A 15,322-nucleotide genomic window follows, 5' to 3' on the forward strand; every position below is an offset into this window, starting at 1 on the left:
ACAGTAGTTCATTATTAATGTTCTCCTCCGATAATTGAAGGTGCATACACTTACTGTGTCTTTCCTAGTCTTTACTGGACCTTCCTTAGTCTTCTAGGTTTCTTTAAAAATACTCACCATATAATTTGTATGCTGTAGTCAAAGGATGACCAGTAGTTGAATTTCACATTTCTTGGCTTTATAAACAGAGTCTTTCCTGTGACTTTTTTCTTTATTTTCATTTTATAAAAAAGGGCCATGGGAGAAGTAAACAAATCAGTATTTGGAATTTATTTTAAAAGACAGTGTCAGAGAGCATATACCATGGGGTCAGCAGGAACGTGGCCCAGTTACAAAGTCTGGGTCAGGGTTTTTGGTGTTTACAGTAATAACTCTGAAGTAAGCTTATCTTATAGTCTTTTAATTCTTGGACAATCATATATGATGTATATATTGACTTTACATGAACAAGATTATTTGGTTATCAAAACACCTCATTCCCCAAGCTCTGAAAAATGGCACCCAAGTCTTTCCTCTGTCAATCTGATAAGACAGCAGGTCCCTGAGGAATAAACATGGTTTCTTTTTTTCCAACAAATGTATTGAGATATGACTGACACTTAAAAAAGCACTGTATATACCTAATGTATACAATTTGATGCATTTGGATGTAAGTATACATCCATGAAACCACGTCATGATCAATGACATAAACTTATCCATTATCTGCAAACATTTCTCTAGCCACCCCCTCCACCTTTTTTTTTGTCTTTTTGTTTTGTTTTGTTTTCTTTTATGTCAAGAACACTTAACATAACATTTACCCTCATAGCAAATTTCCAAGTATACAATACAATATTGTTAATCATATGCACAATAGCTTCTGTACAAGATTTTTGTTTGTTTGTTTTTGAGATGGAATCTCACTCTGTTGTCCAGGCTGGAGTGCAATGGTGTGATCTTGGCTCACTGCAACCTCCACCTCCTGGGTTCATGTGATTCTCCTGCCTCAGCCTCCTGAATATCTGGGAATCACAGGTGCACGCCACCACACCCAGCTAATTTTCATAATTTTAGTAGAGATGGTGTTTCACCATGTTGTCCAGACTTGTCTCAAATTCCTGACCTCAAGCGATCTGCCCACCTCGGCCTTCCAAAGTGCTGACATTACAGGCGTGAGCCACTCTGCCTGGCCTACAAGACTTTTTAACAATCCGTAGCTCACTCAGAGCAGCATAAAAATCAACACAAGAATCCACAACTTAAATTAGAAAGTAGAATGGCAAGAAATTCAAGATCTCCCAAGAGAAGGTATAAATGTGAACAGTAACATCGGAAGCCAAATAAATTGGCTGCCTGGAAGTGATGGGAGTTCCTGCCCACAGGCTTCCCTAAAGTTCTTTCTTTTCCTTGATGGACACCCCATTTGCTTTTTCTCTGCTATTGACAGGAAAATGGTTGGCAAGAGGGGACAATACCTCTTGTTATTGATAGATTCAATAAAGGATTGAATCTAACATGTGCCTCTCTAAAGAGCTAGCCCTTCGCAAAAATGTTTCTTTTCACTTTTAAATTGTAAAAATGATACATGTGTCATAGAGAAATCAGAAAACAGAAACCAGAAAAAACAGAAGCATAACTTCTATGCTCTAACAGACTGACTGTGAACTGACTTCTCTCCTATGTATGTTTTTATATGGTTGAGATTATAGTGAATAATAGACATTACAATACAATAGTATATTATATATAATATAGAGTATAGTATATATAGCCTATTATAGAATAATAGTAATGGTCATTCAGTAACCACATAATATTTCACCTGTGGTTAGATCATAATTTACTTAAACATTCCCCTATTACTAATACTTTAGATGGTGTCCCATGTCTGTGATTCAAAACAATAATGCAATAATATCTTTGTGCAAAAATCTTTCTCTATATTTGGTCTCGTCCCAGGAATAAAATTACTAAATCAAGTGGTTTGCATGCTTTAAAATTCCTGGGATCCATTGTCAAGTTTTAGCAAACATCTGAAGAAAGAGCAGGTGTGTTTTCCCATTTCGTTCTTCAATGTCCTTTCCTCCAACCTGACTTTTCTTCCCCTCACTACCCAGAAAGTTGATGATGACTTCATTTTGACCTAGCTTTGTCTATCAAGGAAGATAGCATTCTGGTATATATAGTATATGTTTTCACACGATTAAGTTAGGGACTTAAAGTGCTGCCATCTCTTGAGTGATGAAAAACTGAAAAGAGAGGATAGGTGGCAAGGAGAAGAAAATGTAATCCCAAAGAGTGAATATCTAACAAAAGAATGTCTGGGGTGGTGGGAACTAGTGATGGGAAGAAAGTTGGAAGATTGAAGAGGTTCTTCCTGGAGCTTCTCAAATTACAACACTGCTAGGAGACTTCCCAGTATCTGAGCAGACATTTCCATTTGCCTAGTAAAGTGATCCTAAAGGAATACCAATGTAATTTCTTATTTTCATTTTAAAAAGCAATGGCAGGTGATAATTTGTAAACAAGATGAGGCTTGTTGGTAGAGACCTGGACAGATATCTAAAGCAATAATATCTTAACTTCTGCCTGTCGCCTCAATGTTTTAAAACACCACTGTGGCCAATAAATAGTAAACTGGAGACCGAAAACATGTTGTAATTTTGCATGGTTAGAGAATAAGGTTCTGGCTAATTAAATATTTTGATTGATAGAGAATTATTTTAAGTGGATTACAATAAAATGCACTTACCATCAGTGAAACTCTAATTCAGTTCCTCTAGTGGTCAGAATATGGTCCAGTGTTGGAGTCATGATGACTCTAAGATAGAGATTTGTGGAGTGCTGGTTAACAGAAGGCTTGGATATGAACTTTAATTATTTTAAGAGAATTGGAATGTACAGGAAAGGGTAGTTGTATGACAAAAACAGGAAGACTGCATTTGAGGATAGTCATTCACTAATTTCATAGATATAATTGAGTATCTACTACGGGCAAGAATTGGGAAGAGAAGGCCAGACCCAAAGGTCCCCCAACTGCCAGGATTAAAGGGAAACAGGTCAGCATTTTTCAATCAATTTTATCTCAGATCCACTCTCACACTGTCCTATGAGATGAATGAGGAAAAAATTACACTTTTACATGAAAGGTTATGATACAGTGTAGTGATGAAAAATATACACTTTGGGACCTGCCTGCCTGGATTTGTATCTTGGTTCTGACATGGCTCAGCTGTGTGACAGTGGGCAAGTTAATTAACCTCTCTGTGCTTTAGTTTACTCATCTATGAATTAATGATGAAAGTAGATACAACCTCCTAGGGTTGTTCTGAAGATTAGAGTTAATGTATTTCGAGCTTTTACCTCAGGAACCTATCTGCAATTATATTAGTCACTTGTTATAAAAACTCTTGTTAAGACTGAGGCTCCAAGGGTTTCTGGTGATGTGTCTTCAGTGACACGTGCATTTTTTGAGCTGTGGCATTTAGGTCTCCTGACTCATATTGAGTTGTTCAATATTAAAAACATAACTCAAAAGGTCTGCAGGAACTTCCCTTACATACATCCGCATTCATTCCCACATCCCCTAACACACATACATTCATACACCAAAAATATTTTCCACTCACTGGAAGGAAATAATTACTATGGTGGGAAACAAAGCCCATTATTCTTCAATTACAAAACAAAACAAAAACAAACTTAGAATAGTTTGAATGAGGTAAATACATTGGCAAATTAATTCACACTAATGTGTAAATGACTACCACTTGAGTATTTTTCTAATCTTGGGATTTGCCAAAAGGATCCTGGGGCCATTTAGTGGAGAAAAGTTTTAGCAACAAGTCACCGAAGATGGTGAAAAGCAAAAATTCCCACATTGCACTGTACCACAAATGAACTCCCACCAGGGGGGTCTCAGAATGCAGCCTGTTTTCAGGACCTCTGAGCCCCATTTCCTCGGGCCACATCTATACTTGCCTGGTACTGGCAGAGAACTACAAGAGAACCTATTGACAGGTCGAGCTATATTGTGGCCTCAGAGTCTAATCATTCAGGAAGAGTGAAGTTGATCACATTTATCTTCTGGTCCCAGACTTTCAGCTCCCGATCTCTCTCTGAACACCAGCCCTACTCCGGTGTTTATTATTCCTCCTCTGCCATCTGGCTCCCAATTTCTTTTGCTGTTTCCTCCTTCCTCCTATTTAAAAACTGCTATCAATAATAGATTTGGTGTCAGTCATTTGCCCCATTGGACAGTGCAAATTAACGAGTCTTAAAGTGGCTTGCTAGTTAAGGGACAGTTTGTTTTTCCCCTACTGATGACGTTTTTAGTGATTTTGTTTTTGGAAACGAAAAAAACCTTGGGGCAGGGTTGGGTAATGGAGAGTGCTTCCCAGAGCCCCTGAAATCAAACCTGCGGGTGGCTGCCTTCTCTGTTCACTCATAAAACTACTCCAGTAATCAAGGGGCTTGGAAATTTGACTAAATTTGTTTTTTGTTTTTTCTCTTTGTATATTGACTTTTAAATTTAGATTTGTGAACACAAGTTTTCTGAAAAGGAATTTGGTGGAAAGGCTTTATTCCCGTTAATAGTTTGAAAATGGGGCTGGGCATGATGGCTCATGCCTCTAATCCCAGCACTTTGGGAAGCCGAGGCCGGTGTATCATCTCAGGTCGGGAGTTTGAGACCAGCCTGGCCAACATAGTGAAACCCTATCTCTATGGAAAAAATATAGTTAGCCGGGTGTGGTGGTGGGCACCTGTAATCCCGGCTAATTGGGAGGCTGAGGCAGGAGAATCGCTTGAACCTGGGAGGTGGAGGTTGGAGGTTGCAGTGAGCTGAGATTAGCCACTGCACTCCAGCCTTGGTGACAAGAGTGAAACTCCGTCTCAAAAAAAAAAAAAAAAAAAAAGAAAAAACGGGAAAATGGAGGACACACTTTTCAGTGTAAACCAGGGTGCAGAGAACAAAAGGGGGTTTGAATCTTACAGTCAGTGCCCACCCAGGTTTCCAGCGAGTTCTGTTTATGCAAATAAAGGATTCAAACTTGCTTAGTTCCGATTGGTTGTTGGAGCTGAGTTCTGATTGGTCAATAGAGCTGAGCCCTGATTGGTTAATTTAACTGAGTTCTGATTGGTTGGTTCAGATGAGCTCTGAAAGCCCCTAGAAGAAAAAGGTGCTGGTTTTCAGGGAACTTGAGTAAGCTGTCATCTCTAGTCAAAAAAGGACCACTTGGATCTATTTTAAATTTAAGGCCAGTGGCTGTGCACGGTGGCTCATGCCTGTAATCCTAGCACTTTGGGAGGCCAAGGTGGGCGGATCACCTGGGGTCAGGAGTTCAAGAGCAGCCTGGCCAACATGGTGAAACTGTGTCTCTACTAAAATACAAAAATTAGCTGGGCATGATGGCGGGTGACTGTAATTCCAGCTACTTGGGAAGCTGAGAGGGGAGAATCGCTTGAACCCGGGAGACGGTGGTTGCAGTGAGCCGAGATCACTGCCACTGCACTCCAGCCTGGGCGGCTGAGACTCCGTCTCAAAAAAAAAAAAAAAAAAAAAAAAAAAAAAAAAAAAAAAAAATTAGGGCCAGTGAGCCACGTGAGATCCATTTTGAACGATGGGCTCTTTGATTTTGACGTTTATTCACAGTTGCATCAGCACTCATGTAGTTTCTTTAGGCCAGCCTTTTCTCCACAAGAATGGTATGAAATTTTGCAATGAGCACTCAATTGGAATCAGAGGACTATTGAGGACTATCTCCAATTGTCAGAGGACTGTTGGACTATTCTTGGGCTCAAAAATGCTGCCACAACTTTCCAGCTTGGCAGGAAGCTTAAGCTTTCTCTGCACCTCTGTTTCCTAATCTGTAAAAGAGGTGGAATTATTTACTTCCCAGCATTATTGTGAAGCTTAAATGAAGTAACCTATGGAGAATCAATTTGTTAAAGCATTCCTCACTTTTGCAGGCCTTTGAGCTTGAAGTAAAAAACTTTTCCTAGCTAACATGTGTCATATTTCTAGCTAACATGCTTTCTTGCCCCCTAACATATCCCTTGGAGTAAATGTTACATCCCTAGCTCAACCACATGTTTTAGATTTATATTCAGTATAACCATTTTTTTTTTAAATCACAGGCACAAAAATCTCCTACAGGGAGATAATGAAATGTGTCTTCTCTCATCAGTGCAGCAAGGCAGAAATTTATGATTATAATTCTCTACTTTGAGGCAACGTATCTTTACTATGCTTGCTAATAAGGCAGTGTTTCTCTAAGAACTGCAGGGAAGTGATGTGGAAGTAAAGGTTTTTTGGCCTGAAGGGACATGTTGAGAAATGAAACTGTTGGCAGAAAACTTATCCTTGGCAGCATTTGGTGGGATGAGGCGATAGACTCATTCCCTCACTCCCCGTGGCCTGTCTCCTCCAAGGCAGGACACCCTGAGCTTAGAGCGCATCAGAGAGGGTGTTAAAGGGTGGGAACACCATTGGCTTGCCTGTTAACATGTTGCTTTTGTCGCCCTCAGCCCAGCATCAGCGGGGTGGACCTTGATAAGTTCCGCGAGATTCTCTTGCGTCACTGCGATGTGAACAAGGATGGAAAAATTCAGAAGTCTGAGCTGGCTTTGTGTCTTGGGCTGAAAATCAACCCATAATCCCAAACTGCTTTGCCTTTTGCTCTTACTGTGTTTCTGTGCTCTTGCTGGTAGAATTGTATCTGTGCATTGCTGTTGGGGACACAGTGGGCAAACTCACAAATGGTGTGCTATTATTGGGCAAGAGGAGGGACGCTAGGGCCTTCCTTCCACTGGCATGATCTATCCCTGCCTCACTGTGCAGTGTCTGTGTTGTTTTCGCCTTGACCCTGGGCTTTCCTATCCTCCCAAAGAGTCAGCTCCCCTGTTACATGGCTCTGCCTGTCCTTCCCTGGTCACCAGGGGGACAGGGGCAGCTGAGTGCATTCATTTTGTGCTTTTCTTGTGGGCTTTCTGCTGAGTCTGAATGGTGTGTAGCGTTCATGGCAATTCTGTAACTTCAACATAGATTTTTTTAGTGTGTGTGGAAATAAATCTGCAATTGGAAACAAAAATGTACTGGTAATTGCTTTTGTCCTGTGACCTTTGAAATGTTCTAGCTGGTGGTTTGACTAACAAACCCCTGATGTAATGGAGAAGGATAGAGAAGGAGAGGGAAGGGCAATATCTTAAAAGAAATCCATACCACCAATCCTTCTATAGTTCTCACATGCCCTCACTAGGACTGACTTCCTGGTGAGCTGGCATTAAAGTGAGGGCTGCCAATAATCCCTTTTTATTGGAAGGAGGAGACCAGAACACTCATCCTGGACTGGGTTTTGTTCTTAAGTGCTTGGTGAGCTCACATGGCTAGGCAGGTAGAAATAGAGAAGAAATATGAAGAAAATGTTTCCCAAGTAACCCAGGCTCCCCTCTCCATCCCTTCCTTTTCCAACAGTGCTGTCCAGCAAATCTGGGACCATGGCAGCCTTCTTCTAGGTACCTGAGTGTCTCTCATGGGTGCCTCTGCATGCTCCTGGCCCCAACATGTGCCCTGCTCTCTTCTCTCCTGGAACTCTGATGCCATCCCCATGGAAAGGAGACTGCTAGGGCAAGGGCAGAGTTTCTGTGGGGCAGGCCCCACTTTCCTTTACTGTCTTCACCCTTTATTTTTCATGACACCCCTACCTTATACTAGACTGTGCAGTAATTTCAGGCTTCGTGAAGTGTTATAGATAATTCAGAAAAATTAGTGTAGAACAGTGTATTTAGAGCTGTTCATAACCCAAGAATTCTGTTTACAGGGGTTCCCTTCATTACACACCCTTTTCATAACTTGATTTTCTTCCCCTCAGGTCTCCCTTACCTCCAACATATAGATAATTCATATGAAGAACTACTATTTACTAAGTGCTTTCTATGTGCTAGGTACTTCTAGGTGCTTTCCATACCTTAAGTAATTTAGTCTTCACCAAATCCCTGTGAGATAGGTACTATCATGATACTCAGAGATGAAGAAACCGAGGTAGATAGAAGCTAAACAACATGTTCGTTATCACAGCTCTTACAAGTGGGAAGTCAGGGAGTCTGACTCTGGAACCCCATGCTCCTAACCACCATTTTATTTATTTATTTATTTATTTATTTATTTATTTATTTATTTATTTAAGAGATGGGCTTTCATCATGTTGCCCAGGCTGGTCTCAAACTCCTGGGCTCAAGTGATCCACTCGCCTCAGCTTCTGAAAGTGCTGGGATTACAGGCATGAACCACCATGCCTGGCCAACAACAGACAATTTTCATGCACCTTTCAGGAAGCCTTGACCCCTTTCTGCAGGTTTTTTCTCACAGTGGGATCTGCCACACCTCCCAGAAGGACAATTCTCCAAGTCTGGGTCATTCAGCCTGGAGTACACTTTGTGGGAGCTTAAAGAGAGTTCAGGAAGCACCACAGGGTGAGCCACACATGCCAGATTCTTCTGTTGATTGTCCAAATGGTGAGCTAACTGTGCACACATACACCCTTCACAGGACAAACAACTATTTTCAGAATTGAGACCGCCTGAACCCACAAAGAGGAAAAGACATTCTCTATTTCCACGACATCACATTATTCTGCAGTGATTAATTCCTCTTAATCTCCTGTTTTCTTGTTGTGTTTTAAATAACAGAAGAAGCCTTTTATTTTAACATAGTTGAATTTATTTTATATTTATTTATCGCAACATACTTTATGTTTGGTTTGAGAAAACCCACTCTATATGTCACAAATGCATTCTCTTCCACTATCACTTTTTTAAACTTTAAAATAATTGTGGTCATAGATACATATGTGTGTGTGTTTTTAGCACACCAATTGCCATTTAACCATTTTTAAGTGTATAATTCAGTGACAATAATTACATTTACGATCTTGTGCAATGATTACCACTATGTCTAAAGTTTACTCATCACCCCAGACAGAAACTCTGTACCCACTAAACAATAACTCCCAATTTCCCTCTTCTCCATTCTCTGTTAAGCTCTAATCTATGTTGTCTATATGAATTCACCTATTCTAGATATTTTATATAAGTTGAATCATATATTTGTCCTTTTTTGTCTGGTTTGCTTTACTAAGCATTGTAATTTCATGATTTATCCATGTTGTAGCACATATCAGAATGTCATTCCTTTTTATGGCTGAATTATTTTCCATTGCATGAGTAGTCTATATTTTGTTTATTCATTTGCCTGTTGATTGACACTTGGTTTGTTTCCACCCTTTGGTTATTGTAAATAATGCTGCAAGGAACATTGTCATATGAACATCTGTGTCCCTGTTTTCAATTCTTTTGTGTATATACGTAGGAGTGGAACTGGTGGTTCATATATTAATTCTATGTTTATCTTTTTGAGGAAATGCCAAACTGTTTTCCATATAGCTGCAACATTTTACATTCCCACTAGCAATGTATGAAGGCTCTAATTTTAATCTCCTGTTCCTAAATAGAGCTTTTATGGAACTGGCAAAAATCAGAACTGGACCCAAGTCTGAGCCACATCCATGTAATTTATGACTCTTCCTTTAGCTACATGAAGAGAATCTTTCAGGTTTGCTGCTCCTGCAATGGGTGTACTGCATTCTTAGCTAAGGATGTGCATCCTCCTCAGTGTCTACCTAGTGGTGGCTGAGTGGAGGATAAGGGTGGGAAGGGACGTTTTATTCTTTTAGGAATAACTTGTTCAGATCCATTGAAAGAAGCTACATACCTTGAGCACCAGCAAGCTTTCAGTCATGGCACATAGCTGAAACTCTATCAGAAGCCCTCAGGTTTCCTGCTCTATTACAATCTTAAGTTGATGAAGACCTTTCCAAGCATGCAAAGAAAGAGCTGGTGAAGATCTTTGAATAGCAAGAGGGTGGGTTTGTTCCACGTGACGAATGAGTTAACTATATCCTATAATGTAGGTGCTGGTGGATTCATTTATGGATGACCAAGGAAGATAAACGGACTTAGGTTTTTGTTGAAAAACCAGAGGCAGATCAGGGAGCTGAAGTAGAGGCTTCTAGTAGGCAGAAGTCTCTTATCAGAGCCCATGTAGTATGTATTTGATGGGTTGGGAAAAAGTGGAATGACATCCTGAAAGCTGTGCTTTGGTCCAAAGATGTGTGTTCATCCATTCATTCAACAAATACCTATTAAGAATGAATGAAGCCTTCTTCAATTGGTCAGGCCCTCAGACATACCACTCCCTCCCCTGAATTATGATCCCAGGTAGTCACTGTCCTACTCATCTGCCAACTATACCTCCAAATAGTGTTAATTTATATTTATGGATACTTTTCTTCTTAAGTGGATTGTAAAGTTATTGATACCAAGGAATTGTGTCTTGCAGTCCTTTGTATATCAAGCATTTTAGTTGTAATCAAGAATGCTGTTGACAGTGGTGGTGGTGATGATGGTGTTGGTGGACTAAGAATCTACTGCACAACATAGTTGGGGATTGGGCAGTGCTTAATGTAATCTTTTATTGGGTCTACATTATTATAAAGCAAAATAAAAATGTAATCATATTTGCTGCATAGTGTAGCCTAAAATAAATAGTTAAGTGATAGATCTCAATCACTCATTTTTGTAAAATTTCAGTAAAATTGGTGTGGGTATCCAGCTTTACTTTATCTCTTGATATTGCAATTTCTGGTCAATTCAGCCCCAAATTCTATAACACCCAGTAGCTGGAGTTGACTTAATATAACACAAGTAACGGACTTTCTGATTAAACCTGGACAAAGCTTGGTGTAAAAACAACTTCAGAGGCCCTACTGCCAGACCCATAAGCTTCCGTTTTGCTTCTTGATTGCTTATTTGTTTATAAGTTCTTGAAGGCAAAAGCTTATAGGTTTTTATTTTAGCAATAGTTAGCTTACTTTTGCTTTATGAGAGTTAGGGATACTTATAGCCATAACCTCCTCTATGAGACTTTTAGGACAATGTTGAGTTTCTAACTATAATAACAAACAGTCACAACCTAGGAGATAAACTCCTGCTTCTGCCTTCTCAAGGACCTTCTCTCTTCATTCCCTCCAGGGTTAAAGGAACTAATTATTTCGACTGTGGACCTTCCCTTGTTTTTCTTAACATTCTGGGCCATCTTAGTCTCCTTGACTCCTTCCACTGACATCAATCAGTTCCACTCTCCTCTGCTCCCACAATCCCTCCACCCTCGCTCCTCTCTCTGCAGTGACTTCACAGCTCCCTAGTCTCTCTTCTTGATCTTTTTCTAGTCTCTTCTTTCCACCTTCCACTTCATCCCTTTTGCCCTTGACCAATTAAAATGTACCCTTTCTTCTTGGATCTTCTTAAGTCCCAAGTCTTCCATAAATCTGCTCCACTCTCCACTATCTCTTTTCACCCAATTTCTATTATTCTTTAATTAATATCCATAATTTAATCATGATTCCCTTGTAGTTGTATCTGTGGGGCTCTGTCACCTCCAACGAGGTGAAAACCTTTCAGTAAGATCTGAAACCCTTGTTTTAGACTTTGGTAGCAACTCCAACTGGCCCTGCCAGACCACTATATGAGTATACATCTCCTAGCACAGTTACCAGCACGGATGAGAAACTTTCCTCACCGAGCGATGGAGAAAGCCTTGCCTCTGAGGCTGGTTCCCTGGTATTTATTTCCAATTCTGACTTTTGCTAGCTGTATAGCCTGGGGAAAATCAACAAATCTCTCTATATATCCATTTCCTTATCTGAAAAATAATACTGACTTCCAGTGAAAATGATGCCGTATGTTCAGGATTTGAGAAAGCATCTCGCCGGGCCACCACTCCAAATGCATAGCACTGTCAGAATCAGCGATAAGAAATAATTAAAAAAAATAAGGCTCACAAATAAGACGAGACTTTTCCTGTAGGATAAAGCAGAGCCTGAGGTCTTGCTGGGCTCCAGATTGAGGCAAGAAGGAGCAGCAGCAGGCACGAGGAAGGTCCCTGAGCAGGGAGAAAGGAGTGGGTCTCATTGCTCAAAACCAGGGGCTGGAGATGGACTTCACAGGCATGAAAAGAGGCTGGAAAAGCTGAGTGGCGCTGCTGGGCCAAAGGCTTATGAGTGCCTCAAACCTAGGGAGCTGGACCTGTGCCAAGTCACCCACTACACCATTATGCAACCTCTAATATCCGGAGTATTTTTAGAGGGAAGGAGTCATAGGCCCCCAGTGCAAAATGTAGGTTTTTAGCTATGGCCCTAAGAGGCCAATCTTATGTAAGCACCAAACTATCTGACAAGGACTTAGAAGAGACAGAGAGAGAAAGAGAAATAGACAGAGAAATAGAAATAGAAAGAGAAAGAGAAAGAAAGAGATCATTATTCACATAAGCCTTATTCACAAACTTTAATTCTAAAGTTCATAAGGTTAGAAACAGAACTATCAGCAATCCTTCTGAGTATATGCCCAAAATAGAAGAAATCACCATCTTGTAAAGATATCTCACCCTGATGTTCATTGCAGCATTATTCACAGTAGCCAAGATATGGAAACAATCTAAATGTCCATTGACAGGTTAATGAATAAAGAAAATGTGGTATATACATTTAGCCTTAAAAAGGAAGGAGAGCCTGCCATTTGCCACAACATGAATGGACCTGGAGGACATTATGCTAAGTGAACTAAGCCTGGCACAAAAAAGAAAAATACTGCATGATCTCACTCACATGTGGAATATTTGAGGTTTTGTAAAAAAGAGCTCAAATACACAGAGATAGAGGATGAAACAGTGGTTGGGAGATGAGGAGGGGAGGGCACAGGCAGTGGGGAGATGTAGGTCAAAGGATATAAAATAGCAGGTATGCTAGGATGAACAAATTTCGAGATCTAATGTACAACATGAGGACTAAAGTTAATAAAATTGTATTGTATTAGGATTTTATGTTATATAAATAGGTTTTACCTGCTCTTGTCACAAAAAATGATGTGAGATGATAGACATGTTAATCTGCTTCATTATAGTAACTATTTTACTATCTATATGTGTCCTGTAACATCATGTTGTAAGACCCAAATATACGCAATACAATTTATTTTAAAAATAAATAAAACAAAAAGTTTTTAAGGTCATTCGGAAAAAAGCTCATGAGAAAAGCTAATGCTGAAGAGACTATTACAAAATCAATATTCAGGGAGTAAACAAATGAAATAAAAACAATACAGCCATATAAAAATACCTTTAAAATAGATATGTTTGTGTTTGCTAAAATATATGTAACTTATGTTTATAAAAGAATCTGTAATTTACTTTCCTCCAGGAAGAGGCACTGGGTGACAGAGTAGGAAGGAGACTTCACGGAATATTCTTTGTACCTTTTGAATTTTGAACCATATGAATGTATTATCTACTTAACCAAATATATAAATATAAAATTTAATAATTATAATTTATATCAGTATATGTTTGCTTAGAACCCTTACAATAATAAAGGTATAATAATTAAAACAATTATTTAAAAATAGGCAGAATGAAATATAAACAAGTGGACATAAATAAGAACCCATTAAAATCATGAAAATAAAATATATAATTACTGAAATAATATTAGTGCAAGAAATAACTTTTGACCGGTCACAGTTGGAATCAGTGAATACACATATTGCAGATAATTCACATAGGAAGACACAGACACACACTAGATAAAAATTAAAAAGAAGATAATTGTTTTTAGAGTCGACAACATATGTCTATAGCAACTGCAAAGAGAATAAAAATAGTGGATCAATACAACTTGAAGAGATAACAGTTGAGTTTCCAGAAATGAAGACATGAATCCTCCAAATGTGAATACATAGTGAATTCTAAAGCTGGTAAATAAAAATAAACCCACACCAGAAACTTTACATTGAAAATGTAGAAAACAAAGGCTAAAGAAACCTCAAAAGCTGAGAAAAATGAGAAAATTATGTACTAAATAATAACTACATTGCCAGTAGATTCTTATCAGCAAAGCCAGATAATAAATGGACAGTGGAGTATTTCCACGTAAGAAAGGAAAATAACTGTTTATCTAAAATGTTACCTATCTAAACTATCATTCAAAATTAGGATGAAAGACTTTACATAGACAAATATTTTGAGGGTTTTACTCAACTTCCACCATATATTCTTATTAAGAACTAGATAAGGCTATACTTAAGCAGAAAACTAAATCCAAAAGGAAGTGTGGGATGCATAGAGTATGGCAATTGATTTTAAAATATTTAAACCTTAAAATGGACAGAGATTTGGCTAAAAATTGATTTGTAAGGATGTTCACTACAGTACCAACTATAACATATGAAAGTATAGAAACAACCAAGATGCCCAATAGTGCTACTCCAACCTTTGTAGCACTTCATTTGTATTAAAAATCTGGACTTTTAAAACAGCTGGTGTTTTCTTTTTCTTTTGAGACAGAGCCTTGCTCTGTCACCCAGGCTGGAGCGCAGTGGCCCGATCTCAGCTCACTTCAACCTCCACCTCCCGGGTTCAAGTGAGTCTCCTGTCTCAGCCTCCTGCGTAGCTCGGATTAGAGGTGTCCGCCATAGTTTTGTATTTTTTAGTAGAGATGGGGCTTCTCCATTGTTGGCCAGGCTGGTCTCGAACTCCTCACCTCAGGTGATCTGCCCGCCTCTGGAAGCGCTGGGAGGATAGGCGTGAGCCACCACGCCCGGCCTAAATAGCTGTCTTTCACGTATTACATAATAATCTCAGAAACTGTCTTTGTGGCCTGTTATTTTCCTGGGAGTAGAGGTTAAAATACTTTTCTTTAAAAAGATGGCCAAGGTATAGTGTTGAAAAGGAGCAGCTCCCTTGTCCTTCTGGCAGGGAATGCGATGAAGTGGCCTGCTTCTTCAGTGCCCCGCTGCTTAATTCTCTAGGGGAGTACAGAGGGTCAGGTTGTGGAACTCAATGCCTAGAGGATTAATGTTTACAACTCCTGAAGCCCCAGCCGACTTGTTACAGGTCCCTGTAGTTTGTCTTGTTGTCTATAGGCGGTTTATGTTAAACAACTCAATTAAAGTCTCTACTTTAAAGGACAGAAGAGTTTCTCTCAAATTCTTGATTTGGTGTACGCGTAGGTGGGCTTGGAGAACGAGTGCAAAGTTTTGACAACGCAGCAGAAATATAATGTCGTAGACTGGAATGATAAAGCTCTACCCTGGCGCTAAGCGCCCGCTGAGCAATCTGGGTTCTACTGGTTGCTCTGAACAAACTCCGCCTTTTTCTAACCAAGTAGGTAACTTCCCGGTGGCGTACTGGTACCCGTTTTTGCGTTGCCCCAGCAGATTACTTTTCCGAATG

General features: G+C 39.6%; 1 protein-coding gene across 1 annotated transcript in view; it reads left to right on the top strand.

Annotated features, from left to right (window-relative positions):
* The window catches only part of SCGN (secretagogin, EF-hand calcium binding protein), a 49,843-nt gene extending 42,770 nt beyond the window's left edge, over positions 1-7,073 (top strand). The window contains exon 11 of the mRNA XM_050788237.1: positions 6,511-7,073. Coding sequence (XP_050644194.1) covers positions 6,511-6,639 — 129 coding nt within the window. The 3' untranslated portion in view covers positions 6,640-7,073. The remainder of the gene's footprint in view (positions 1-6,510) is intronic.
* Positions 7,074-15,322: the final 8,249 nt, after the last annotated feature.

The sequence above is a fragment of the Macaca thibetana genome, chromosome 4 (genome assembly GCF_024542745.1).
Source record: "Macaca thibetana thibetana isolate TM-01 chromosome 4, ASM2454274v1, whole genome shotgun sequence".
Taxonomy (NCBI): Eukaryota; Metazoa; Chordata; class Mammalia; order Primates; family Cercopithecidae; genus Macaca; species Macaca thibetana.